Below are 26,936 nucleotides of genomic sequence, written 5' to 3'. Positions count from 1 at the left end.
AATGAGAGCACAGACTTGACTATTGTTGTTGTTAGGTGCTGACAAGTCAAGTAGAGTCATAGCGATCCCGTGAACAACAGATCTGAATCCTGTCCTATCCTGTGCCATCCTCACCATCTCTGATACACGTGGATCCATGCTACAGTCACCAAGTCAACTCATCTTGATGGGGGTTTTCCTCCTCTCTTTTGCTGACCCTCCAGACCCTTACAAGTATAATATCCTTTTCCAAAGAATAGCCTCTCCTAGCAACATGTCCAAAGTATGAGAGACAAGCTTTGCCATTCTTGCCTCCAAAGAGCACTCCAGCTGCATCCTTTCCAAGACATATCTGTCTGTTCTTTCGAATATCCATTTTAGAATATCCATGGGGATATTCTTCTCTATCATCACAACTCGATGGCATCAAATCTGCACCTAGCCACAACATGAACAGCCCCAGAAGTTGAGGGAAAGACAGGAGCATGTACTTAGCCATTTCCAGGAAAGCCAATGAGGTATATTCCTAGTTCTAGGCCAAGGGTTTTAACCCTTTCCTTGAGATTCTTTCAAATCTAGCATTCAGTTGATTTAGGGTTAGTCAAGGTACCCAGATGATTCCTCACACCCAGGGTCTCCCAGGGCCTGGAACACTTCTCCACACCTAACCCTCTCTTAGTTCCTGAGGTTCACTGCGCTTGGAGGCTCAGAGCTCACCTGCCTCCCTTCTCCCCTACGATTGTAGAATGTCTATTCCTTTTATAGAAACAGACTAGGACCTGGAGAGACCGGCCGGCGAAGGTCCAGAGAGACAGAAGCGCAGCCCTCAGGAACTCCAGCTTCCTTTCAGGCACGCCTCCACTGAGCCTCAACTTACAACCCTGTAAAATGGCACAGGTTTCTTGCCAGTTAGCGTGAAGAAGGGCCCTAGGTGGGGCTCACGCATCGCAGGCACGCAGCAGGCACATTTAGTAAATACCAGCTACCATCTGCAAGCCCTTCTAATTCCTCAGGGCGCCAAGCTCTCTCATCCAGCCACTGCGAGTGCCTCGCCTCGAGTCCAGGGGGTCCACCGAGACCCCGCCCCTCGCGTGGGGCCGGAGCCACCCGGTGGGGTGTCTGCGCGCTGACGTGGGCGGATCAAAGCGGCCGCGCGCGCGCGCCTTATAAAGCCTCCAGGGCTGCCCGCGCAGGGAGTGTGCGCCGGGCTAGAGGAGAGCTCCAGCGAGCGGGCGAGCGCAGGCAGAGAGCAGCGCGCGGCCAGCGGAGCCCGAGTCCGCCGTGGAGTGCGCGCCCGGCGGCTGCTAGCCCAGAACTCAGGTGTCCTCCTCCCGCCGCTTTGCGAAGAGGGCGCCCTCATCGCCTTCCGGGCCCCGAGTGCGTTCGGGCCCGCTGGGGGACGCACTTGCAGCTCCCCGGGCCAGCCAGGGCAGAGGGGACACGGGTCGCGCTCGGCGGCGAGCGCCCTAGGAGGTGAGTAGTGGCCAAGACAGTGGGCGGGCTCTGAGTAGGGACCCGCTGGGACTGAGGACGCAGGATTAGAACCGGCACTGCGCTTCTCGCACCCTCCACGAATCCTTGGGCGCCCACTTCCCAGTAAGCTAACCAAGCCCCTTCTATAGGTCTCAGTACAGCCTTTGGGTCTGGGGGCTCGGGAGTTAGGAGAGGGCGTGATGGTGCTGGTGTACTGTGGGTCTGCGTCCCCAACTCAACCCCCTCCTTCCCCGCCGGTCCGGGAATGAGGTCATGGCCGAGCCGTCCCGGGAGTAGGAGGCTTGGATCCTGCGGCAAAGGGTGTGTATGACGGGAGAGGGTGGCAGACCACAGAGAAATCCCGCAGCTTCTATGATTCTTAACGCCTCGATTAGGGTGCAGAAAGAGAGATGCCCCGCTTTGAGGCCAACCCGCGTAGGCGGCGGGGGAGGAGAACTTAGGCGTTTGTTTACGGACCTAAACTCTTGGCTTGAGAGTGGGGAGGAGAAAGGGTCCTGTCCTCGGTCCCTCCGGCACATCTGGAGCACCGAGCTCGCACACGAGCCCCACACTTCATTTCTCAACGCTGAGATGCTCCCCTCTCCTTTCAGTCCATGGGCGCGCAGGATCTGGTAGAAGCGAAGCTCTCCTTACCTTCTACCCTCTCCTCCCGCTTCCAAAATAACCCGTCTCCGGAGTGACCTGGCACGCAGCTTCTACAGCAAGCAGACAGATTTCGCAAGACTCGGGCTGGGGGTCAAAACAGGGTTGCGGGCCGTGTCGCGCCGCTTGCCAGGTAACCTTGAAGCGGTCTCTCGATGCCACGGTCCCTCCTGGTCCGTTCTAACCAGCTGCGCGGCCAGAGGCTGCAGGCCGGCGAGCGCGGACTTTCCGCACAGTGGGAACACGGCCTGGCACTGGCTGCGTCGGAACCGAGGAGGCTCTGCGGGTCACTGTTGGCCTGGGGGAGGTTTCCAGCTTTGTAACCACCTGTTGGCTGAGCGCGGCTGCGGCGCTGCGCTCGTAGTGTCCGGCCTCCTGCCTGCGGGGGCCGAATAGCTTGGGCCTGCCCCCAGCGGAGGTAAGAAGGGACCGCTTAGCTCTCCAAAGATGGCCCGCTGTGCGCCCATGCCCCAAGGAGACACCGCGCCCGTCCCTAGCAAGGGGTCGTTGGGCAGTTTAGGGCGCATGGCAGCGAGCGGGCGTCTTACAGAATGACTAGAGCCGAGAGGGCACTTACACCCCATCCCATCCCCAGATCTGGATATAGAGGCTCAGTAAGAAAACGGAGATTGGCCCGAAGTCTCCAGGCGCGCGAGTGCAGCTCCCACTTCGAAGCCGGGCTTATCGCCCCCTAGCGGGCTGGGGGCTCGGAAGGCAGGCCGAGGGTGACCCAGCGGCCCTCTCTGCTGTCCCGGGCGCCCTAACACGGCCACGAATATCCGTCAGAACTCAGGCTGGACCAGGCACTTGCCTCTCCCAGCGGCGAGCTAGGGCGGCCGAGAGAGAAGCCCAGGGGCCTCGGGCAGCTAGCAAAGAGCCGTAAATAGCTGTAGGCCTGAGCCCTGGGTCCGCTGCGCGACTCGAGCGGCCCCTTTTCTCTCTGGACGACTTGGGCAGGGACCCCTGTTGTGAATCCGAGCTCTCGGTATAACACCTACCTTTTCGTCATCAGGAATGCTAGATGCCTTTGGGGGTGCACCTTTTGGGAGGGTGACAAGAGATACTGGGACTTTGATCCCCTCCTCCACCCACTTCTCCTACCCTCCCCTCGTTCTCAGGAACTTAGTGAACTTTCTGAGCCAGTAAGACAAAGGGCCGAGATACAGGCCGGGTGAGAGGAAGGGTTCAGTTACCCTGAGAAGATGCGAGAGAGCCCTTGACTAGCGTCCCTGTGCTTGAGGGGTTCAGAGGAGGAGGGGGGGAAAGTAATTTAAGGCTTTCTCTTTGCTATCTTCTGGATTATGCCGAAAGACTCCAGAAGACAGTGGAGTTTCAAATCCACATGTGTTTAAGGCAGACACGTCCATGCACAGATGGCACAGGTATGCGTAATAGTGGAAACACTTAACCCACAGAGACCCACAGACCATGGGGAGGCTGGAAAGGTCTCTGGAGATGGCGTAGTGCAGGCTAGCCTCCTTTTTCCTATTTAAGGAATAGTAAACAGAAGATGGAGTGAGTAGGATCGGCCCTAGCTCACACAGATGAAGGTCTCCCACCCGCCCCAGCGCCCCCCACCACGGCCGGCGCCGCCTTCCAATCTTCTCAAACCCTTCGGAAAGGAATCTCTTTGTCTCCGCTGCTCCCCAGGGGAGAAGGGCTGGGGCTGTGTGTGACTCCAGGCGAGCCAGGTGTTGGTAAATTTGGGAGAAGCTGGGAAGGGAGTTAATGAGGTGAGAATGAAGAGGGGGGGGGAACCAAAAAGTCAGAGAAAAGTGGTTCTGGAGCTGTACCGGCGACGTCTCCTCCACGGCCCGAGCGCGCCGCCTGGCGTCCGGAGGCGGCATCGTGCTGGACCCGAGAGCTTCTCGGCTTCAAGAAGGCTGGTGGCCCCCTGTGCCACCCGAGCTCCGCGACGGTCCAAAGGGGAAGAGGCCAGGGATGAACCCGGAGACCTGAGGCCTCCGAAGAGCTCTTACTGCACAGCGTTCTATCACCCCAAGTCTCATCTTCCTCTTTACAGACGGAGAAGCCAATGTCCAGAGAAACCAACACTCATTTTCTCCTTTCTGTCCATGAACTCAGTGGACACCCGTTTTGATGTGAGAGTGGAAAAGGGCTCGGACCTGGAGCTCATTGGCTGAGCAACCCCATCCCACCTCTCTGGGCCTCAGTTTCCTCTTCGGTGAAATAGGTGCAGTGATAGTACCGGTCTCACCAGCTGGCTCAGAGGTGCAAACGTGAACATGCCAGGTGAAGCGTCTTTAGAAAAGGTGGAATGTTCTAGAATCGCTCTCATTTTACAGAGGTGGGAACCTGAGACTCAGAGACTTGCCAAGGTCATAATAACTAATAATCAGTGCTGCAGGAAGGAGCGGCCAGGTCCGGGACCCCGAACCTGCTTCTCCTCATGTCCGCCGCCAGCCTTCTCTTTCTGTGTGCGTGTTTCAATCTCTGTCTTGATGTCTTCCAAACTTTTTCTCCGAGCGTCTCCTTCTCTCTCACTGTCCTGAGGCACCACCTGTCCCCAGCCTCCGGTGCTGTCGCTCAGGCCGTTCCTGCCGGCAGCCGGGGTCCAGCCCGAGTGGCGCAAAGGCGCGCTGGGGGCCGGGGTTCACGGGCTAAGTGGACACGCCCTCGGCCTTGCGCTGGCGGCACCTCGGTAATTCGAGCCAGACGCCGGCCGCGTCCGCGAGCCGAGCGCGCCATGCACAGCCTCCCCACGCCCCGACCCCTCCTTTGTAATTTGAATAAAACGCCCCCCCCCGGAGTCCCCCGCCCAGCCCGTCGCCTTAACCCGCAGCCTCCGCTCTCCCCGACTGCAGGCGGCGTGCGCGCAGGACCGAGTGGGCGGCTGGACTTCGCGCTGCTCTCCGAGCGTCGGACCTCCGGGCGCGCCCCGCGCGCAACCATGAGGGCGCGGCCGCAGGTTTGCGAGGCGCTGCTCCTCGCCCTGTGCCTCCAGACCGGCGTGTGCTATGGCATCAAGTGGCTGTAAGTAGGAATTCGGAGTCCGCACGGACCTGCCCTGGGACGGGCGGCTGGGAGGCAAGAGAGGATCCCCTCCCTGGATCTTAAGCCTCTGTTTTCTCTTCTGTAAAATGGGATAACTGTCGTCCTTATTCCCGGGATAAGGGTGAGGGTGGGATGTGGAAGCAGGAGTGCGAAACGCCGCTGAGAAGCTGGGAGATTGAAGAACACGTCTTCAACCCGGGTGCAATCAGAAGAGGCTTTGTGCTAGGCACACGGGGCGGGGCCGATTCAGCATCATGCTGCCATCCCAGTGTCTGGTCCTTAGACACAATCTTGACTCTCACTTGAGTGACCTTGGAGAATCGTTCAACCTCCGGGAGCTTCAGAGCCCTCCTCCAGCAAAGGAGTGTAAAAAGCACCCCTAGGATCAGAGAAGAGGCTTATGAAAGAGCCTCGTAAACTGTCAGGTGCTGTGCACGTGTGGTGGCTCTTCCTCTGGATATAAATTATTGATGGCGGCATAGGTGGGAGAAAGCTCACTTCATTTCCGCAGAAAGGAGTGCCTAGCTGTTGGGGGGCTGCAGCCTATGCAGAGCCAGTCGAGTGGAGTCGGAGGAGGAGTAAACCCAGCCCCTTCCTGGAGGAAGGGTTGTGAGAGATAAGCCTGGGCTGTAAATAACTCTGAGCAGGGCAGAAGAGTCCAAGTGCCCTAGAAGAGACCAGAGCCCTCCTCTGGGGGCCCAGAGGAGGGAGGGACCACCTGGTAGGGGACACAGGTTTGGTGCACTGGGGATACTTTCAGGGGAAGGTGCCCATGTCTGGATCTGAGGAGTTGCTTGAAGTTTGGCAGGTGGGAGAACTATCAGAAGGAGGGTCCTTTGGGTGGGGAGACTTTTTGCCCAAAAACTCAGGGGTGAGAAAATCCAAGACAGAACATAAGGCTGGGAGGCAGGGAGTCATGCAGATAAAATAGAAGGGAACAGATTGTGGGGGCTGGGGAGGGGTTTTGAGGAGGGTGGGTGGACTGGGATTAACTGGAAGAGCAGGGCGATTGTGGCTGGGGGTCCAGCAAACAGTCTCGAGGTCATCAGTCCTGCCAGGGCTGTTATTGATTAATTGGTGATTCAAGGGGAGAACCCAGTCTTGTAGTTTCTTGTTTAGGAAGAAAATCCTGGGCTTAGTAGTCTCCCCGCCCTGGGGTGCTTGCTTTCCCCCTCTGCGGAGTCTGTTGAGTTTCTGTGTGTTCGCAGTCATCAGAACTGGGGGGAACTTCTGCTCAGTCAGTGCCCCCTGCCCCAATTTTACAGAAAGGAAAGCTGAGACCAAGAGAGGGAAAGGATTTGCTGAGGAGCACAGGGACTGTCAGAGGCAGAGCACTGGACGCCAGTGACTTGCTGCTTGCTCCTGGGAGCATTATGGAGGACATGATGCAGGGCTCTCCCCGCCCTACAGTGGGAATGCTGAGGCTCTGAGAAATGTGTAACCCCTCTCAGGTCACCCAGTTGGCATGTGGCAGGGCAGTTCTTGGAATAGATGGCGGGCTAAGCCCAAAGTCCATGCTTTCCACTTCATGCTTACTCAGGCTGCCATAGAAATGGGTACAACTCAGTCCCTGCTGTAAAAAAGCTCATGACCTCTTGGTGGAGACAGTCATGCAAAAACTAAACGTCCTGTAGTCGAGCCCCAGCAGAGGGACCATGGGAGCATTCCACCTACAGACATCAGCAAAGATGTCACAGGGAGGGAACTTTTGAGTTGGGCTTTGGCAGATGGGTAGGAGTTTGATAGGCAGAGGTAGACTGCAAAGCGGGTATTTTACATGGAGAAATAGCATTGAGTAGCATATGAGGAAACGGGGGAATTAGGAATGGTATGAACCTAGTAGTAAAGTCTCCTAGAACATTTTTTATTATGTGCCAGATGTTATTCTAAGAGCTTTAGTCATTTAATCTAAATAATATTCCTATAAAGTAGGTGATATTCTTATCAGCTCATTTTACAAATGAGGAAACTAAGGTACAGAGAGGTTTAGTAACTTGTCCAAGGTTACATAGCTAGTTAATAGTAGCTATGGGGACTGCTAGGAGAACAAACATGTTTGTCCTGGAAAGGGTGAAATCAGGCTGCTCCTTGGAGGCAAGGATTTTGAAGCTCTGTCTGACATACTTTGGGCATGTTGCAAGGAGGGAATAGTCCTTGGAGAGGGACATCATACTTGGAAGAGTGGAGGGACAGTGCAAGAGAGGAAGACCCTCAATAAGATGGACTGATTCATTGACTGGGTCAATGAAACAATGAGGTTGGCTCAAGATAAAGCAGGGTTCAAAACTGTCGTATGTAGGGTCACTTTGAGTCACAAGCAACTCAACAGCACATAACAACACAGTAACATTTGGAAACAGGAGTAGCATCCACTTCCTAAACAACATGCCTCTGGAAACCATGAACTTTGATAAATGACAATAGTTATAGAAAGGGTCGTTATGAGTCATGCTCGACTCGACGGCAATTAACAACAATAACAACAACAACACTACTGGACTAAGGATGACAGAGACAACTCTTTTGAGTTGTGCTGGAGAAGAATATTGAACACACTATGGACTGCCAAGAGAACAAAGAGGTCCACCTAGGAGAGGGTAAAACCAGGTTGCTTCTTGGGGGCAAGGATTTTGAAGCTCTGTCTCACATACTTTGGGCATGTTGCCAGGAAGGACCAGTCCTTGGAGAAGGACATCATGCATGGAAGGGTGGGGATACAGCATAGGAGAAGAAGAGCTGGATGAGATGGATTGATCCAGTGACAGTGGGTCAGAGAGGGTGAAATTGGTTCAAAACAGGGCAGGTTTCAGAACTATTGTTCATAGGGTCATTAAAAGTTGTAGTCTGCTCCTTGGCACATAACAAACAACATAGGACTGAAACCCAGGCAGGCTGATCCCCTCAGGCCAAATCTCTTCATGATTAAACTCTTGCTGGAAGATAGTGGGGGAAGTAGGAGTGGAGCTTGATAATAACATGGCCCATACTTTTTCTGAGTACTTTTTTTTACATTATTTCACTTAAATCTTCCAACCGCTCTGTGTGGTTGTTGGAATCAACTCATAACTGATCCTCCAATGAGTTTTCGGAGGCAGTAAATAGATTGGGGGTTGATGTTCTGTGTGGTAATTTCTATTTTCCTTTAAACAGAAAGGGGAAAGGAGGCATAGGGGTTCTTTAATTAGTGGTTGTGTACCATAGAGTCGGAACTGACTCCTAGCTGACACTCCAGTGGATTTTCAGAGACAGTTAATCACACGGGAGGAGATTGCCCATTTTTCTTCCACAGAGCAGCTGCTGGCCTCGAATCACATGCCTTTGGGGTTGCAACGCAGCTTTTTGCCACTAGGTCACCAGAGCAGAGGTAGGATTTGCAGTTGTCTAGCTTGATGGCTGTTCCAGTCGTTTTTGGATAATCTTCAGGCTGGGTTTAGAAGGGGTCATGGTACTAGGGATATTGTAGCTGATGTTAGATGGATCTTAGCTGAAAGCAGGGAATACCAGAGGAATGTCTATCTGTGTTTCATTGACTATGCAAAGGCATTTGACTATGTGGATCATAACAAACTATGGCTGACTCTGAAAAGAATGGGAATCCCAGAACATTTGATCATTCTAATGCGAAACCTATACTTGGACCAGGAGGCATTTGTCAGAACAGAGCAAGGGAACACTGCATGGTTCAAAATTGGGAAGGGCGTACACCAGGGATGCATCCTATCTCCATACCTTTTCAACCTATATGCAGAACAGATTATCCGGAAGGTGGGGCTCTATGAGGAGAAATGTGGGGTGAAGATTGGTGGACGATTTATCAACAATCTGTGTTATGCGGATGACACAACCCTGCTTGCTGAAACTGAGGAGGACCTGAAGCGCCTGCTGCAGAGTGTCAAGGACTGCACCCTACAATATGGATTGAGGCTCAATGTCAAGAAGACAAAGATTCTCACCACTGGACCAATTGGCAGCATCGGGATGGATGGTGAAGAGATTGAGATTGTACACAGCTTTAGTTTGCTTGGCTCTGTAGTCAACAGTCTTGGCACCAGCAACCAGGAAATTAAAAGGCGCATTGCCATGGGAAAGTCTGCTGTTAGGGACCTCTCCAAAGTACTGAAGAGCAATGGTGTCTCTCTGGAGACTAAGGTGCGTCTGATACAGGCCATGGTCTTTGCAACCACTTGTTATGCATCAGAGAGTTGGACAATGACCAAGGAGGATAGAAGGAGAATTGATGCCTTTAAGCTGTGGTGCTGGAGAAGAGTATTGAGAATACCATGGACTGCTAGGAAAACAAACAGATTTGTCCTGGAAAGGGTTAAACCAGGTGGCTCTTTGGAGGCAAGGATTCTGAGGCTCTGTCTAACATACTTTGGCTATGTGAGGAGAGACCGGTCCTTGGAGAAGGACATCATGCTTGGGAGGGTGGAGAGACAGCGCAGGAGGGGAAGGCCCTCTATGAGGTGGATTGATTCAGTGACTGGGATAATCGGGATGGGAGTGTCAGACAGTGCGATTGGCACAGGACAGAGCAGAGTTTAGGGCTGTTGTACATAGGGTCGCTATGAGTTGCAAGCGACTCGACAGCACATAACAACAACAACAGCTTGAAGGCCTGAGCGCTCAATAGCCTGCTGTTGGTCACAGGGAGCTACTGGAGTTGAGAACTGAGGAATACGCAGTGGGTTGGGAGCCTGGGACTCATCCAGAGTGCCCAGCTGTCCTGGGCTTGTCCAGGCGAGGGGCCTTGCTGCCCTGGATTTGGAAAGTGAGCTGCCGATGCAAGGGGCATCTGAGAGGAGAACAGAAACCAGATGTGGCAGAGTGACCTGGAATGATGACTGCTGAGGGCCTGAGATTCAGCTTGTGCTTCTCAGTAGCTGGGGGCTTTGGGAGGAGTGGGTGGAGCCTGGTTGCCCATAGAATTGCCTGACCAGAAGCAGTCTAGGGTATTCCTTCTCTATCCCACTGCCCACAGACAAGTAGGCTTCACGGTGCTAGGAGACTCTCAGAGCAGCGTATGTGGAGGGCTGTCCACCTTCTGCTTTGACTGTCATGAGTGGGGAAAGGAACTACGGTTAGCGCCAGCCTCCTGTGGACTGTTGAAGTTGTCTAGTGGGGGAGAAAGGGTTGAGGTCTCTCAAGGAAGAGCCCCAAGATACCCAGAAGGGACCGAGAATCACAACAGAGTGGGGTGGGAGGAGCACCAGGCAGGGAACTGAAAGACCTGCATCCCAACCTTGCATTCTACAGTTCACTGGCTCCAAGATCTCAGGCATATTGGTCGCTTTAGCCTGCCTGCGCTTCAGCTTCCTCATCTCCAGGGCAGACGTGGAAGGGCCCCTCACCTGGGATCAGCGAAGCTTGAGCTCTGGGTGGGCTGGGCCTCTGACTGGCAGAGTGCAGGTCTAAGTTGCTGTCTGTCATCTTCACATTGGAAGTTAGCTATGATGTGGAAACCATCCTTCAGCTGGTCAACTGGATTGACAAGTGTCAGACAGAGATCAATAGGGGCTCTGTCATTCATCGTTAGGGTTCCTCAGGGGATCTGCTTCAGTCCTTCTTGAGTTTGGGTGGTCGTAGGTGTGAGGGGAACCTGCATCAATCTCTAGGCAGGCCTGAACAGGCAGCTCCTTTACCTGCTTCAGTTTCTTCATCTAGCCAGTTGGAAGAAAAGAAGTAGACTTGTCCTTTCTGGCTCTGGGGAAAACAGGAGGACTCGAAGGCACAAGAGCCAGAGGGTTCTTCTGCCTGGACCAACAGCCATAGCCCCAAGCGTGGGGTGACTCGGTGGAGTCACCCATGGCCAGCTGTGGAGAACTTTAGTCTCCAGACCTGGGACTTAATTGAGGAGTCAGGACTTGTTAAGAGAGGGAAAGGTCCTCCATAGTCACCCCAGCACGGATGGATCAGAGGATGGACGGTGTCTACCCAGGCCTCCTAGATCCTTCTTCCCTGCCACACAGAGCAGCACGGTGGAGTAAGGAGAGCCTGAAGGGAGGTGGGCTGCATCCTGAGAGAGGTCCAGCTTGAAGGATGGGCTTGAGGAAAAAGACCTCCTCCAGCCTCACTGCTCTCCATCCAGGGATCACTTGGGCATTCCAGAGGTGAAAATGGGCGCGAGTCACACGTCCCTAAGCCCCATCCCTGAGCAGGGTCCACTTCATCTGGAAGCCCCCCTTTCCTGGTGGAAGTTAGATACTATGTTTCTCTGAGTACAGTTGGGCTGAAGGTTATATCTGAGTGGTGGTGAGGCTTAGGGGAACCTTGTGAAACCTCTGGGTCCAGCTCTGCTGCAGACTCATCTGTAATGAGTTGGCTGATAATGGCACTTAGCGGTGTGAGGTCCCCAGCCTGTGACCCAGGTGACCAAAGGGTGACCTCTCTCACACACCAAGCTTGACTGCTGGGCCTTTGGGCTAGAAATCACTACATGGCCAACTCCAAGCCTGGGGAGAGAAGAAGGCTGTCGAGTGCAGGTTCTGGAGAGAGGCCCTTCTTGGAAGGTGACCTTACCTCAAGCGGAGGGTACCCTCATGCTGCCTGAAAGGAAACCTACTGACACCTCTAGGACACTGACTCAGTGACAAGCCAGGGACAGAAGGACTCAAGCCTAGGTAGTTGAAGATGAGGCTTCCCCCATCAAAGGGGTTGCTGGAGAGAGGCTTTCAGGAGGACCGCCCAGCTGCATAGCTGGGCAGGTGTAGTAGAAAGTGAAAGGAGGAGGTAGGTTGGACGATGAGGTGACAGGTAAAGCCAGTTGCCAAGCTTGCATCATCCTAAATGCTCTGGGCAATGGAGATTGCATCGGTGATGGGCATGAAATCGTATGGGAAAACGAAAACTGAGGCCTGCAGAGGGACTGTGATTTGCCCAAAGTCACTTAACGTGTGACCGGCCAAGCTGGAGCTTGAGCCCCAGGTCCCCAGAAAGAGAGGTGCTCTTGACACCCGATACCTCCTCCACAGACCCCTCAGTGCAAGCCCCTCCTTTTGAACCCTCTCTCCCCCCTGCTCTTCTTCTGTCCTCTCTTCCACCCTTTCCCCCCCTTACCCCCCTCGGATAAACCAAAATGTTTTCAATTAGGGATCTGTTGAAGTGAGGCAACCCGGGCAAGATGTCCAGACGGGTAACTCCCCCACCTCCCACTCTAATCCTTGATTACCTCCCTGAGGGGGACTTGGTTAGAAACGGTCATTACCACTAATTACCAGATGACCGAATCGCCCTCCTCAGAGAGGCATACCTCTGCTGCCTTCCGCCTCCAATCTCCTTGCACGCTCCTGTGATGGGCCTTCTTCCCCTTTGAGAAGCTGTGGCTGCTGGTGGCTCAGTTCATAGCAGGGGCACTTTGATGGTGGGACACCATCTGTGCAGGCTGCTCCCTACTGCAACCATAGGCTCACAACTCCTTCAAGGTGGCCCCCACCTTCAGCTCACCCCATGATGCACTAACTGCTTCCTGTTTTATCCTCTACCCTCCTGGGGGAGTCTGAGGCCACACCCTGGCATCTCCTCTCCCAGCTAGATGAGGAGCCTGGAGAACTTTAGAGATGAAGGAGCTGAGACCTCGAGTGGGTTCCTCAGTCGATGAAATCACAGAGCACCCCACTAGAGTCATGGCATCTGTACCCAGAAAGTACCCCTTGGCCTGAGCTGAGCACCCCAGGAAAAGGCATGAGATGGAACTGAGGCAGAAGTAATGGAAGACAGCCCCCATCTGAGTGCCTGCTGGGTACCTGGTCCTGGGTGTTTTATTTGCTGTGTCCTATTTAATCCATCCCATGCAACCCAGAGGCAGACAGTTCCAATCCACCAGTTGCTCTGTGGGCAAAAAATGGGCAGTCTCTGCCTGTGTGATTTATAGCCTCTGAAAACCCACTGGAGGGTCAGCTGTAGATGGTTTCCACTTGATGGCACTTAACAAAACCAACAGCATTTTACAGCTGAGAAAAATGGGCTCAGAGGGGGAGGTAAGGGTGCAGGTCAGACAGATCAGACAGATCAGAGACAGAATAACTGCTCCACTGAGAGGGAACCTGAAGGAGAGACCAGATTACATCAGAAGGAGGTGGGGCAGTGGGCTCTGGGCACATGGCAGGGACTCTGTGGAGCCAGGCACACCCAGCCCCTGGCCAGACTAAGTGTCACAGAGGCCTTTCTCTGTCACAGGGTAGTAATAAGACCAACGTCTCTGTGCCATGTGAGCATGGGATGAGGCAGGAAAGCAGAGGCTCTGCAAACTGTGACGTGTTCGTCCCCTGTTGGGCAGTTACATCACCACTGCATGTGTGTTTCAACAGTGCAAACCTCCAAGTGCTGCTGGTTAGAGGCAGAGGGGCTGTTAACCAGGAAGCACACTGAGGTGATGACATAAGCCTTTGTGTGGTCAAACCCCACTCAGCAAGAGCTGGGAATTCAGACAACAGGTTCCCCCAAGTTCCCAGTCTAGGTTGACATCTGGCTGCAAAGGTCATGGAGGACCAGAATGGTTCTGTTTGCTGCAAGACACCCTGTCTGGGGTCTCCCCTGTGTTGGGCTCTGGAATCTAGGTAGACCAGTTGTTTGGCGTGTAGAGACCCCTCAGGACATAACCCACAGTCAATGTTAGGCCAGCTCAGTTGTGCTGACCCAAATGGACACCAAACTCAGGCTGTTGCCCATTAATATATTTGGGATTTTAGAGTGGGTGGGCCACGGCAGAGAGTTCGAAGCAGGAGGAAATAAACTCACCTGTCAGGTTTTTGTTATTGTTGGAGAACTGATCCACAGCTGACCCCGCAGTGGGTCTTTAGAGACAGCTAATGGTATGGGAGGAGATTGCCCATCCTTCTCCCACAAAGCAGCTGGTGGATTCGAACCACATGCCTTTGGGATTGCAGCACAGCTTCTTGCCACTAGGCCACCAGAGCTCCCTATTGGGTATTTAATGAAATACATATTATTTATCCAGTCCTTGCAAGACCCCTGCAGTATTGTGGGTCCCCATTTTTTAGTGGTTCTTCAGAAAGTGTTCGTGGTCCACCCACGATTGTACAGCACATAGAGGATCAAGTTTGAGCTGGAGCCTGGCCTGAGTCCTTTAGGTCTAGATGTTACCTGGTGAAGGATGAGGGAAACCCACCATGCATGTTCCAAATGTTTGACACATGTTATTTTAGTCTCACTGTAGCCTTTTTATGTAGAAATAATTTCCTTATAACAGTTGAGGTCTATGGGGTTCAGAGAGGTTAGGTAACTTGCCAAGCTCACACAGCTGTTCCTTGGAATGTTGCCTTGTCCAGCCAGTAGACTGGGGGCCCCTTGAGGAAAGGATTTGCATCATGTTCATTGCCACATTAATCTGGAGAGAGTTGGTGTCTGGTGAGATTCTTCCACAGTAGATCAAGTTCATTTACTCACGCAATGACTGGAGTAAAAGGACAGCATGCCTGGCGTCAGGAACAACTTGGGCTAAGACGTGGTGACAGATTAGCCAGGAGTCTAGTGTGACCAGAGCTTAGATGCGCTGGGGATGAGGACAAGAGACTAGAGAGGGTTGGGTGGGCAGTTCTTGAAGGGCCCTGGGTGTTAAATGATGACCCTTGGCCCTAACTATATGGTTGCAGGGGGCCGCACATTGAGAAAGACCACCAAGGCAATAGGGGTGATGGCTGCCGCTAAATGAGGCCTGACCACAGCGCGTCAGCTCCGGGCAGAGTGCGTGTGACTTCGCCTCATGCATGGCTTTATCCTCAGACGATGCTGGAGGAGAGGTTAAGGAATGTGCTCAAGATGGCCTGGGGGGCAATGGAGGCTGGAATCTACCCACTCGGGGCGGTTCTCCTGGCACCAAGCCGCCCCCCTAGGAGTTTCTGGCCAGAGGTTCTAGGATGTCGGCCTCTCTGGATCTCAGCCCTGGCCCTGGGTGAGGACCGCTGTGACACACACACGCCCCTGCAGTGGTCTTGCTGGTTTGCTGAGAGCCTGCAGGCTCCAGTATTCCTGTTGCTGGGGGAGTGGGGGAGCTGAGGACGTGTCCTTGTGGGGGGTGCCATTTAGAGCTGTGCTCTCCTCCTGACCCCCCCTCCACCTGCCTCAGACAGTGCTTACAGAGCGTGCTGTTCAGAGAAGATGCAGGGAAGAGGGCAGGTCTGGGGCGAAGCTCTGGTCCTCAAGTCTTGGACCACAGTGCCAGAGCCCAGATCTGGAAAGCACTTGGGCCCTGTAACATCACCAGCGGTCATAGAAACCCCCTTAACAGGCATTTCCTAGAACGCGAATGAGGTGAGCACCCCTCACATGGAGCTGTGTGCTCACTGCTGCCTCAGCAGTTAAACAAAACCCGCTTTGCTGCAGGACTTCTCAGTGCCTTTTCTGTTCACTATGACTCTTCGAGAGGGGACTTGTACATCATGAGCCTCAAATGTACTTGACCACCGAACCCTTTTGTAGTGTCTCACTGGAGTGCATCCTGGGAAATCCAGCTGACAGATACAGGCCCAGAGAGGCACAGTGACACAGCAATTTAGTGCAGTCTCATTAGAAATTTAATCTTTTGAGTCCTAATCAATTACAAAAGTGAAAACAATCTGTAGCATATTTCAAGACTTTGTGGCTTGGTTTATTAAGTAAGTGAAATAGCAACGAAAAGCTGGGAACTCAAGATGCACACAAGTGCTCAGTAAAGAGCACTTATTTTAATGATGATAGTATCTAGCACTTAGCGCGGAGCTCTGATGCCCTAGTGGGCAAGGAGTTGCTCTGCTAACCCAAAGGCAAGTGGTTTGAATCCACCAGCTGCTCTGTGGAGAAAGATGGGTAGTCTCCTTCCATGGCATTTATAACTGGAGGGTCAGCTCTGAGTTGGTTCCAACTTGATGGTACACAACAACAATACCAACAGCACTCACAAAGGGTCTGGCACATGTTCAATGTCAAATGAATGCAGAAAGTTCGAATTCACAAAGTGGTGTGAGAACTGAGTGAGGCAGTGAGTGTGAGCTGCATTTGTACTCAGATTTCATCATTGATGTCAGGATCATGAAACTTAGGGAGGAGGCCAGGGCTCATAATTTCATTATGAATGAGAGAGAAGGTCTGATAAGGCTCAGAGAAGGTCAGTGACGTTCCCAAGATCTTGCAGACCAGAGGAGAAGCCATGGCGTTGCCCATAATGGTGTTTGTCTCGTGGGTTCCTGGCTGTCTTCCACAGGCTCTCCAGAGACCAGTGAGGAGGCTAGGACCGGCCGGGTGGTGAAGCTGATGCTACCTCTCATGGTCCTTTCTGTTTCCTTCCATTGGTCCTGAATCCCTGGGGCCGTGTAGGGCTCTGTCCAAGACGCCAGAGGCCCTGGCGCTGAACCAGACACAGCACTGCAAGCAGCTGGAAGGCCTGGTGTCCGCACAGGTGCAGCTGTGCCGCAGCAACCTGGAGCTGATGCATACCATCGTGCACGCCGCCCGTGAGGTCATGAAGGTCTGCCGCAGGGCCTTTGCGGACATGCGCTGGAACTGCTCCTCCATCGAGCTCGCCCCCAACTACCTGCTCGACCTGGAGAGAGGTAGGGAGCTGACAGGGCCTGCTGGGATCTGCTGAATGTACAAAAGGGGGGTGGGTGGGTGTGTGTGTGTGTGTGTGTGTGACTGAATACTGGTATAGATATATATGCATTTAGATAGGTGGATAGGTTAATGGATGGATGGATGGATGGATGGATGGATGGATGGATGGATGGATGGATGGATGGATGAGTGATGAGATGGAATTTCTATCCCAAGAGCGTTTTGGGTAGGCAGAGACACCCAAATGGGTTTAAACCACACCTCCTCCTTTGTGGCAATAGTTTCTCTAGAGGGTCCTTAATGGTAACAGCTGATCTTCCTAGTTTCCCAAATAATTTGAACTTCACAAGAAGCTTGTGAAATAGATATTATCACCCCCATTTTACAGTTTAGGAAACTGAGGCTCAAAGAGATGGTGGAAGCAGGGTATTCCATGACAGTCTACGGCAGAGGCACATTGGGCCCTGTGCTGATCTTGGCCATTAGGGTGTGAGTTCTTGGAGGAACTCAGAGCTGTGCCTCCGTTTCTGTAAAAAGCAGCCCTAACAGGAGCCAATACAGGAGCCAATGAGGGCGAGAGTATCTAATTCTAAGTGTGAGTGAGTGTGAGGAAGAGAATGGGAGTGTCAGAGCAGGGGGAGGGGGGCTGCCAGCTTATGTGAGAGACTGTGCAAGTCAGGGGTATGTTTGTGGGAAAACAGGTGGGTGGGATGGCAGACCATCACCCTGACAGTCACGGCTCCCACACGCCACACCACCCCGTGAGACAAGGGACAAGGGAGGAGGGAACCCTCAGGTGACCTGGGCCCCCTGCTCCACAGGGACCCGGGAGTCAGCCTTCGTGTATGCGCTGTCAGCGGCTGCCATCAGCCACTCCATCGCCCGGGCCTGCACCTCCGGCGACCTGCCCGGCTGCTCCTGCGGCCCTGTCCCAGGTGAGCCACCCGGGCCCGGGAACCGCTGGGGAGGATGTGCGGACAACCTCAGCTACGGGCTCCTCATGGGGGCCAAGTTTTCCGATGCTCCTATGAAGGTGAAAAAAACAGGATCCCAAGCCAATAAACTGATGCGTCTACACAACAGTGAAGTGGGGAGACAGGTAACCACCCACCCCATCCACCCCCAGATGGTTGTGCTTGTGCCATTGGCCAGGAAAGGCCACCAGTGTGCACTGATGGAGGGGGTGGGGGACGGGCCCCATTGACCCAAATCCCAAACGCTCCACACCTCCCTCTTCACCGGTGGGGCTTGCTGGGCCCCTTCTCCGGGGGTCCCATCAGGATGTGGGTTGGAGAATGTTGCAGGTCAGAAGAAGTCTGGCGCTAGGAGTTTTGGCCTTGGCTCTGGCACTAACTTGCACGTGACATAGGGCAAGTTCACTTCCTCTCTGGCCTCAGTAGTTGCCCTCTGTAAAATGGCCTTGGTCTATGATTGGTGGGGTGACTGATGCCCTCTGGATACATCTGCTGGGACCCTCAGGCTCTTCCTCAGAAGTTCTGATCCCAGGGTTGTCAGAGAAGATATGGTGAGAATTTTGCCCTGTGGGGCATAAGGGTCATATCATATAGGCATTATTTTGGATTTAACGAGAGCTTTCTCCCTAGCCACCAGCCCCCCTCAACCTCAAAAACACAGCATTTCCTCCAACATCTGTTATCATTGATTTTTCATTAATTCTTTCCTCATTTGGCAGAAGGTTGAGTGAATGGATGCCTAAGTGAATAGATGGAACATTTTAAATATTTTTAAAATTAAAAAGAAGCTAACCCCTCCCCCCAAACCTTCTCTGTCAACTTGTGTGCCAGGCACCATACCATGTGCTTTATTAGTCTTGTTTCCTGTGAGCCACAGAACAGCTCTATGGGGAGGTCCTCTTACCCCTTCTACACTCAGGGAAGCAGCACAGTGAGGCATCTAAGCCAGTGTCGTGTTCAGACGTCCTCTCAGTCACCCCCTGACTGCAGCCCTGCTCCCCTCACTTTACAGAGGCACCAAGTGTGTCATAGCAACCTCGTGTGCTCCGCCAAGGTCACAGAGGAAGCTGGAGCCCAGCTGCAGAGGCAACCTCCCCTCCCCCCACCATGTCCTCGCTGCCTTCTCATGTGGCTTTCCTTTTTGTGAGGATTTGAGGATGTCCAGGCCTGTTTTGACAGTTGGGGAAACTAAGGCCAGGCCACACTGTGGGTCTGTAGCAGAGCCTGACTAGGGGCCAGGGCTGGGAGGCAGGGGCCTGGATCCCTAGGAATCAGTAGGAGCCCATTGTCCAGCCACCAGCTCACGGGCCCCCTCCACGCCTTTCCTGCCAATGGTCCTTCAGGGGCCTCCACCTCAGCTGCACACAGGCCGTGTTCCTGGGGTACCGATGCCAAGGAGCTGACCTCTCTGGGACTATCTGAAAAATGGACACAACATCCTTCCCCCACAGCTATGGAGCTTCTGTGAGAATTAAATGAGATCATGAATAAAAAGTGTTAATCTCAATGCCTGCCACTCAGTGGGCTCTAGGTCCCTCCCCACGCCAGCCTTATGCTGAGGAGCTAAGCATGGTTTAGCTTTCCTGTGACCCCAGAGCACCCCCATGTCCTAGGAGGCTGTTCAGCCCTCTGCAGCCAGGCTCAAGTCATTCCTGTGCCTTCCACAGACTTTGCTCCAAAAAGTCCAGATTTAATAGCCAGGTGGACACCTCAGTCCTCAGTTCCTGCCACTGTGAGGGAGTAGAAGCCCTGGAAATGTGCCCTCTCTTTGTATCTCAGTTTCCCCTCCTCTTTGAGGCAGTGTATGGGCACAAGTGATCTGGGACTCTTGCATCTCTGTTCATAGGGCAGGCAGGCAGAAGGAGGGCCTGAAAGGCAGAATTGGACTGAGGCTCAGGGAAAATGGTAGGACAGAGTCGCCTCCAAAGCTGGTCTCACCAGAAGTCTCACAAAGAGCCACACCTCTCCTTTCTCCACCATAGTCATTGCTTAAAGGGATTTAAAAAAAAATTTTTATTATTATTATCATTATTTTTGTTGTTGTTCATGTACCGTCAAATCAGATCTGACTGGTACAGGAGGAAATTGTCCTTCCTTCTCCGGCAGAGCATCTGGTGGATTTGTTTTATTATTTTTTATTATTTTTTTATTATTTTTGTTGTTGTTCATGTACCGTCAAATCAGATCTGACTGGTACAGGAGGAAATTGTCCTTCCTTCTCCGGCAGAGCATCTGGTGGATTTGAACCGTGTACCTCTGGAATTGCAGTACAGTTTCTTGCCACTAGGCCACCAGAGCTCCCCTCTAAAGGGATTTTTAAAAACTACTGTTGATTTAGCTTTTATGGTTCACAAAATTCTATAAGATTTATCATCTCCTTTAATCTATACAACTCTGTCAGGTTAGTATGCCTCTTTTTCACTTAAGAAAACAGAAGCAGCCAGAGATTAAATGATTTTCTAAGGGTCACCTGGCAGAGAACTGACAGTGAAAGGGCCAGGGAAGCCAAGGTGAGGGAACATGCCACAGGCACTCACTCTGCCCTCTCCCTCTTTTTCCCTTCCACCCCTCCTCCTCCCTTCCCCCTCTTGTTGTTATGTGCCATTGAGTTGCCTGTGACTCATAAAGACCCTGTGTACAACAGCTCTGAACAGCTCTGTCCTATCCTGAGCCAGTCTCGCTGTCTCCGACACATCTGCCCCCATTATTCAAGTCACGGGGTCAATCTATCTTATCTAGCGTCTTCCTCTCTTGTGTTGTCCCTCCACACTTCCAAGCATGATGTCCTTCTCTAAGGTCTGCTCCCTCCTGGCCACATGCCCAAATTATGTAAGACGGAGCTTCAAAGTTCTGGCCTCCAGAGGGAAACTTGGTTTCACCCTCTGCAAGTCAGATCACTTGGCAGTACATGGTATGTTCAATACTCTTCCCCAGGACTACATCTCAAAGGCGTCAATTCGTCTTCTTTCATCCTTAATCATGCCCAGCTCTCTGATGCATAACAAGTAATTGTTAAAACCATGGCCTGGATCAGGTGTACCATAGTCTCTAGACTGACGTCTTTGCCCTTCAGCACTCTGGAGAGGCCAAGAGTGCTGATTGTGGGTCCCAGAAAACTGAAATTGTTAACAATCTCAGTGTCTTCTCCATCTATCATGATCCTGTCAGTTGGCCCAGTGATGAGAATCTTTATTTTCTTGATGTTGAACTTCAATCCATGTTGAGAACTGCAGTACTCCCCTCCATTCCTCCTCTCCTCTCCTTTTTTATCCCCTCCAACAAGCATTTAGGTGAAGGAAAGCATGGAATAATTAAAAGCTGCAGCTTTTTTTTTAAATCAACCTCTGACCCGAGTTTAAGTCCCAGCTTTGCAATTTTCTAGCTGAAAATTTTGAGCATGTGACTTAGCTCCTCTGAGCTTTTGTTTCCTCATTGTGAGATGGGAGAAATAACGATTCCGCTGTTGTAAAGCTAGTGTAATGGTTAAATATTATTGTGCGTTAGAGCACTTAGTGTACAGGGGGAAAATACCCTCCTCAAGCTCATTACCAACTCAGCTAACCCTGCATTGGGTTTCTGTACATTGCATGGGAGGAGAGTGCCCGTCTTTCTCCCTCTGAATCACTGGTGCATTTGAACCTCTGGAGAGTCAAGGCCTTTGGGTTTTAGCAGCACAGCTTTTTATGGGCTAGGCCCCCGGAGCTCCCTGTTACACAGATTAGCGTTAGGACACGGCCCCTCACTTCTGCCTGCCTCTCTCAGCTGTGGGCCCCCACTCTACGCCCCTGATTCTGAAGGTGGAGGAGGACCAGCAGACCCACAGAGCTTCCCAACTTTAGAGCAAAAGAGCTTACTTGAGGTTCAGAGTGGGGCGTGACCCCTGCCACATGCCATAGGGGTGGGAGTTGGTGGCCCCCGGGGGGGCAGGGAGAGGCTGTGGCCACCCAGCCCGACGCCCTCCCTGTCTGCAGGCTCTGCGTGCCTCCCTGGAAGTGAAGTGTAAATGCCACGGAGTGTCTGGCTCCTGCTCCATCCGCACCTGCTGGAAGGGGCTGCAGGAGTTGCGGGACGTGGCTTCTGACCTCAAGACACGCTACCTGTCAGCCACCAAGGTAGTGCATCGGCCTATGGGCACCCGCAAGCACCTGGTGCCCAAGGACTTGGATATCCGGCCTGTGAAGGACTCAGAGCTTGTATATCTGCAGAGCTCACCTGACTTCTGCATGAAAAATGAGAAGATGGGCTCCCACGGAACGCAGGACAGGTGAGGGCTTGGCATTAACTGAGCACACAGCAGTTTGTGTTTGGGGAACAGAGTCATTGCCCAGCCAAGGAAGGTGGCTCCAGAGTGCCAAACTGGAGATGCTGGGGTGCAGGGGACCCCACAGCAGAGCATCTCTGAGTGCCTGCCATGCACTTCATCCAGGCAGGGGCTCTGGGGAAAACTGGTGGATGAAGTAAAGCTACATTAGGAGGCAGGAAAAGAGGCTGGCAAATCCTGAACTCTTACAGTACGGCACTGGGTAGACAGGAACATGAGAGATATCAAGGGGTGCTGAATGCTTGAAGGTCAGACCAGACTTCACAGAGAAGGGCATTTTGAGACAGGCCCTGGAGTATAAAGAAGAGTTTTCCAGGTTCACACATAGGATGAGGACATAACAAACTTGAGAGTATGGTGCATGCAGTGACTCCCAGAACTGGATTCCTGGTACCCTTGGTTCTTACAGGCAGAGTACATTAAGGCCTGTTTCCCAAGTCCTAGGCCCTGGAACCCCTCTAGGGTATGGATAGGTTCCAGTGAAGCCAGGCCAGGTCTCACTGGTTGCTGGACCACATTTTGCACAGGCCAAGTCCTGCTCTTGACCCAGTTGCCTCTCAGGAATCTGCCCCAGTTTCCAGGCCAGGACACCAGAAACCCATCTACATTTTTTTAAAAAATGTGATTTAAGGAGCTGGATGAGATTTGGGGGCCGTCCAGTAATTTTCCTGAAATGCTCGTCAGTTTTCCTGCCTCCTCTCCTCAGGGACCCTCAGAGACTCCCTGCAGACTCCAGTGTCCCACCTTGGAGCGGCACCAGCCTTTGCGAGGCCTGCTCCATCACCCTTATAACACCTGAGTCCTGCACCGCTTGCCTCCACATCTGACTCTGCTCCACCACTGTCCTCCTGCCCAGCATGGAGCTTCCCTAAGCCTCCCAGCCTTAGCTTAAGAACCACTTCCTCCTGAAATACCCTCTTTCTGCTCAGGAGGGTCCTCTGGCCTCTCCTTTCCCCAGGCAGCTACCCTTCCTGTGAGAACCTGGTCTCCACATTGCTCCTGTGGGAGTGGGTACTGCTCCTTTACAGGACGTTGTCAGGCAGAGGCCCTGACTGACCCTCAGTCCTGTGTGTACATTGAAAGGGGTCCCTCAGCTTCTGAGGGAGCTGGGAGCCTGACCGGTAAAACCCTGACCCCATGGGCAGGACTTGCCTCTCCATCCTTGACTCCCATAGTATGCCTAACGCTGGGCTCAGTGGGGAATAGGCCCTCAGTAAACATGGGTCGAATGAGTATATGAAGCAAAGATAAATTACAACCTCCTCATTGGACGGATAAACTGTAGCCCAAATGGAGGTGGGACATCAGCCAGCTCATAGTCCCCCAGAAAATTCACACTCTGCTGTGAGCAGAGCAAGGACAGTTGTACCCACATAGCACCACTGAGTGATGCCCCCATCAGAGCACCGCCTTCAGAGGCACCCTCCCTCAGAGGCACCCTGTGTGAAGAGCAAGGCCTCCAGCATTCTGTGGAGAGACAGGTCTTGTGTCCAACCTGTGTGTCCCCTCCTGCAGGGCCCAATGTTCTTCCTTCTCCCAGTCCCCACTTCAGAGCCAGGGCTGTGCTAGGCCACCCCATCATGGAGCTAAGATTAACTGCAGACCTTTTGTGTGCCGGTGGGGCTAGAAAAGGGTCAGAGGGCAGCATATTCCAAAGACATTCCCAGGATGCCGTAATAGAAAGAGTTTTGCAACCACATACATCTGGGAAAGGCTCTCTGGTGATTCACAAGGCACAATAACCTATTAAAGGCTCTGAGGAATCCTGCAGAGAAGGGTCTGGCTAAGCCAGGGTTTCCCAAAGGTGTTTGCCTGTGGAACTCTTTTATTAAGGACTCCCTAATAGCATTCCACAAAACTAGCATTCTGCGGGGCTAAAGGAATATTGAAGCAGAGTGAGGGTGTCTGAGAACAAATCTGGCACATAGTTGGTGCCTGGCCAGCATTTGCTTCCTCCGCAGCCCACGATCCTGTCTCCAGGAGAGGGAGGGGTGTTTGGGGGCTCTGTCCTCACAGTCCAGGGCAGCAGGATCAGAGGCCCAGGTTCCCATCTGGAAGCCAGATTCAGGGGGTTGGGCGGATGCGAGTAAAGATGGAACCAGGTCAGACTGGGGAGACAGGAGGGAGCAGAGAGTGTAGGTGGGTGTGATGAAGAGGCAAGGGTGAGCTTCTGGAGCCCAGAGGACGGGGCCAGCACACTGAGTGCCCCAGAGTGAGTAGAGGATCCTCCAGGATCCAGTGAGGGGCTGTGTGTGTGAGAGTTCCCATCCCGATGCTGCAGCTCTCTAGCGGGGAACCTAAGCTCCTCTATTCCTCGTCTGAGGCTCTGTTCAGCTCAGTGAAGTAGGGGCCATAACACCATAGGCTCAGTGAGGATACACCTACCAGCATCACTGCTGTGAGGCAGCTCCGATCACATGGGAGCCCTCTGGACTGCCAGTCCCCCTTCTCTCCTGCCCTCCAGGCATCCGACCTCTTCTTTCCCAGCTGCGTGACTCTGTCCTTGGAATTTGTCCCCACAGTACTGTTGAGACCCCAGTCCCACCTCTCCGCCCCCTTGCCTCCGTTGTTACTTGGGGATGAGTCTGCACAGACATCCGTATGGTCAGCTTTGTCTGCAGACAATCCTGATACTATAGCCGCCTACAACACACTACTTGTACCCATTATATGACACTGCAGTTCGGCGGGGCTTTAACTGAGCTCTGACAGGTGTGGTGAGAGAATGCTCATTTGTGGCGGGAAACCCCAGAACCTGAAGCAGCTTAGCAGGGTCCTGACCCTGACTGTGTATCAAGGAAGGCTTCCTAGAGGAGGGGAGATGGGAGCTTTATTAAGGTATAAGATTTGGGGACCCAGGGAGTGTGTACCTACAAGCTTTATTAACTGTAAAAGACCTACTATATGCAGGGTATCTCTCAAGAGGCTGGTCTCCTAGCTGGGTAAAATGCCTCCAAATTCACCCTGAGGAAGCCGAAGCCTCATCAGCATCAATATTCCATATTTCAAACCTCTGCCTTTTATGTTTCTTCCAGAGGCCCATCTCCTTTCCCTACTTAAGCCCTAGGAGCCAGCATCCAAATGGCCCTTGTGTCAGAGCCCACCTTCCCAACTCCCCCTCCCAGGCTCCATATCAGGCCTCATCTGACTGAGGTTGGAGACCTGATTTTCAGAGATTACATGAGGTCCAGAAATATGACTCAGCTGACCCTCCAGTGGGTTTTCAGAAGCTGTCAATTACACAGAAGATTGCCAGTCTTTCTCCCACGGTGCAGCTGGTGGATTTGAACCACCTGCCTTTGAGTTGGTAACTCTACTCCTTACCTCTGAGCCACTAAAACTCTCTAGTTGCAGTTTATAGGAATCTTCCGTGTCTTTTCCGTAAAGAGTGACTCTGGAGGAAATGCAGGTACCATAAGTTTGAAGTGCTTTGGGGAAGAGAGTGAGCAAAGGAGGTGGTTTCAGGACCTGCTCATCCAGATTCCCTGTGAGACCTTGAGCAGGCTTCTACCCCTCTCTGAGCCTGTTTTTAAATCTGTAAAATGGGCATAAAAATTCCATCCACCCAAGGACACTATTGGATCTCTGATAAGATGAACTTCTTGAAGACTGCTTGGCACAAGGGTGTCAGGTGGGTGACAAGAGAGCATTCCCTCCAACATGGGCATGCTCGTTTTCCCTCAGCTTTTGCGTCAGCTGTTTGCCCTGTACTCCAAGTATTTAAAAGTCGGAACAATAGGTAAAAAGATAGCCCCGAGGGAACAGAATAATCCCATCTTGTCGATAAAAGTTTGATAAAAACATGGAGAAGAGTTAGAAACACCCTTCCAGAAGGTGCCTGGTGAGGTGCGGTAGCAGTTAAGCACTTGGCTTAATTAGGCAGTTTGAAGCTATCGTTGACTCTGAGGAAGAGTCTGAGAGAAAGGCTATTTGCTTCAGTAAAGATTACAGCCCAGGTAAGAAAACCGGATGGGCCATTTTGCTTGGCCACAGTGGAGCTGAAATGGACTGGGGGGTACCCGAAACCTATAACATCCTGAGAAAAGCGGACGATTTTAAATTGCTGCAGATGCAGTCTTGGCGGTGGATGCCGCCTCCTCAGGGAGCCTGGGTCTGGGGCCTGAGCTGGAGAAGCCTGGGTGGTCAGAAGTGGTGATGGAGCTGGGACCACTGACCTCTCCCTTTCTCCCTCCAGGCAGTGCAACAAGACATCCAACGGCAGTGACAGCTGTGACCTCATGTGCTGTGGCCGAGGCTACAACCCCTACACGGACCGTGTGGTGGAGAGGTGCCACTGCAGGTACCACTGGTGCTGCTATGTCTCCTGCCGTAAGTGCGAGCGCATGGTGGAGCGCTATGTCTGCAAGTGAGGCCCCGGGCCCAGCGCCCCAGCCCGGAACCACGGACGCCTCCCCAGAACCCTCGGCAGCCGGGGTAAGGGGCTTGAAGAGACACCCGGTGGAGCTTTGCTGTTGAACTCCAGTTGAGGTGCAGATTGCGCCTTGCCTGCACTTGGAAGCCACCAGGAGAAGAAGGCCTGGCCACTCTGGCCAAAGGACCAGGACATCAAAGGAAATCGACAAGACTAAAAATAACCTGGCAGCTGAGACCCTGGGCAGAGGAGTGCCCACACAGCTGCTTCCAGGCTGGTTTAAGAAGCCGGTGGCATTAGTTTGGCGAGACTGGTATGGACTTGACCTTTCACAGCCAGAGGCCAGCTTCCTGGGAAAGAATCAGCCTGTTCTCATGCGAATGTTCTGTCGGCCCAGCCCGCAAAGTCCAGCAGCCCCGGCCACCGAGCCCCCCGGGTCACCCCCGGTCTGCGCCTGCTGGGCTCCACCACATGGAACCACTAACTTGGGCTGTACGTTTTTCCCCTTTTCTTTTTCTTCCTCTGGGATGTGGGAGCTACAGAAATATTTATAAAACACAGCTTTTTTCCTTGGGGTGGCGTGCCTCAATTT

At 52.9% G+C, this 26,936-nt stretch overlaps 1 protein-coding gene across 1 annotated transcript; it reads left to right on the top strand.

Annotated features, from left to right (window-relative positions):
• Nucleotides 1-4,912: 4,912 nt before the first annotated feature.
• WNT11 (wingless-type MMTV integration site family, member 11) lies at nt 4,913-26,604 on the top strand. The gene is made up of 5 exons (XM_006882864.1): nt 4,913-5,109; nt 16,441-16,676; nt 17,499-17,776; nt 21,623-21,915; nt 26,168-26,604. The coding sequence occupies exons 1-5, from the start codon at nt 5,027-5,029 to the stop codon at nt 26,340-26,342; spliced, it is 1,065 nt and encodes a 354-aa protein (XP_006882926.1). The 5' UTR covers nt 4,913-5,026; the 3' UTR covers nt 26,343-26,604.
• Nucleotides 26,605-26,936: the final 332 nt, after the last annotated feature.

The sequence above is a fragment of the Elephantulus edwardii genome, unplaced genomic scaffold, assembly GCF_000299155.1.
Source record: "Elephantulus edwardii isolate Elephantulus edwardi_28Jun2011 unplaced genomic scaffold, EleEdw1.0 scaffold00025, whole genome shotgun sequence".
Taxonomy (NCBI): Eukaryota; Metazoa; Chordata; class Mammalia; order Macroscelidea; family Macroscelididae; genus Elephantulus; species Elephantulus edwardii.
The sequence above is the reverse complement of the archived record's forward strand: the minus strand, read 5'-3'. Positions and strand labels throughout refer to the sequence as shown.

Coding starts and splice junctions, on each gene's coding strand:
- WNT11 (XM_006882864.1), top strand. CDS start 5,027: ATGAGGGCGCGGCCGCAGGTTTGCGAGGCGCTGCTCCTCGCCCTGTGC. Junction 16,677..17,498: donor CCTGCTCGACCTGGAGAGAG/GTAGGGAGCTGA, acceptor CCTGCTCCACAG/GGACCCGGGAGTCAGCCTTC. Junction 21,916..26,167: donor TCCCACGGAACGCAGGACAG/GTGAGGGCTTGG, acceptor TTCTCCCTCCAG/GCAGTGCAACAAGACATCCA.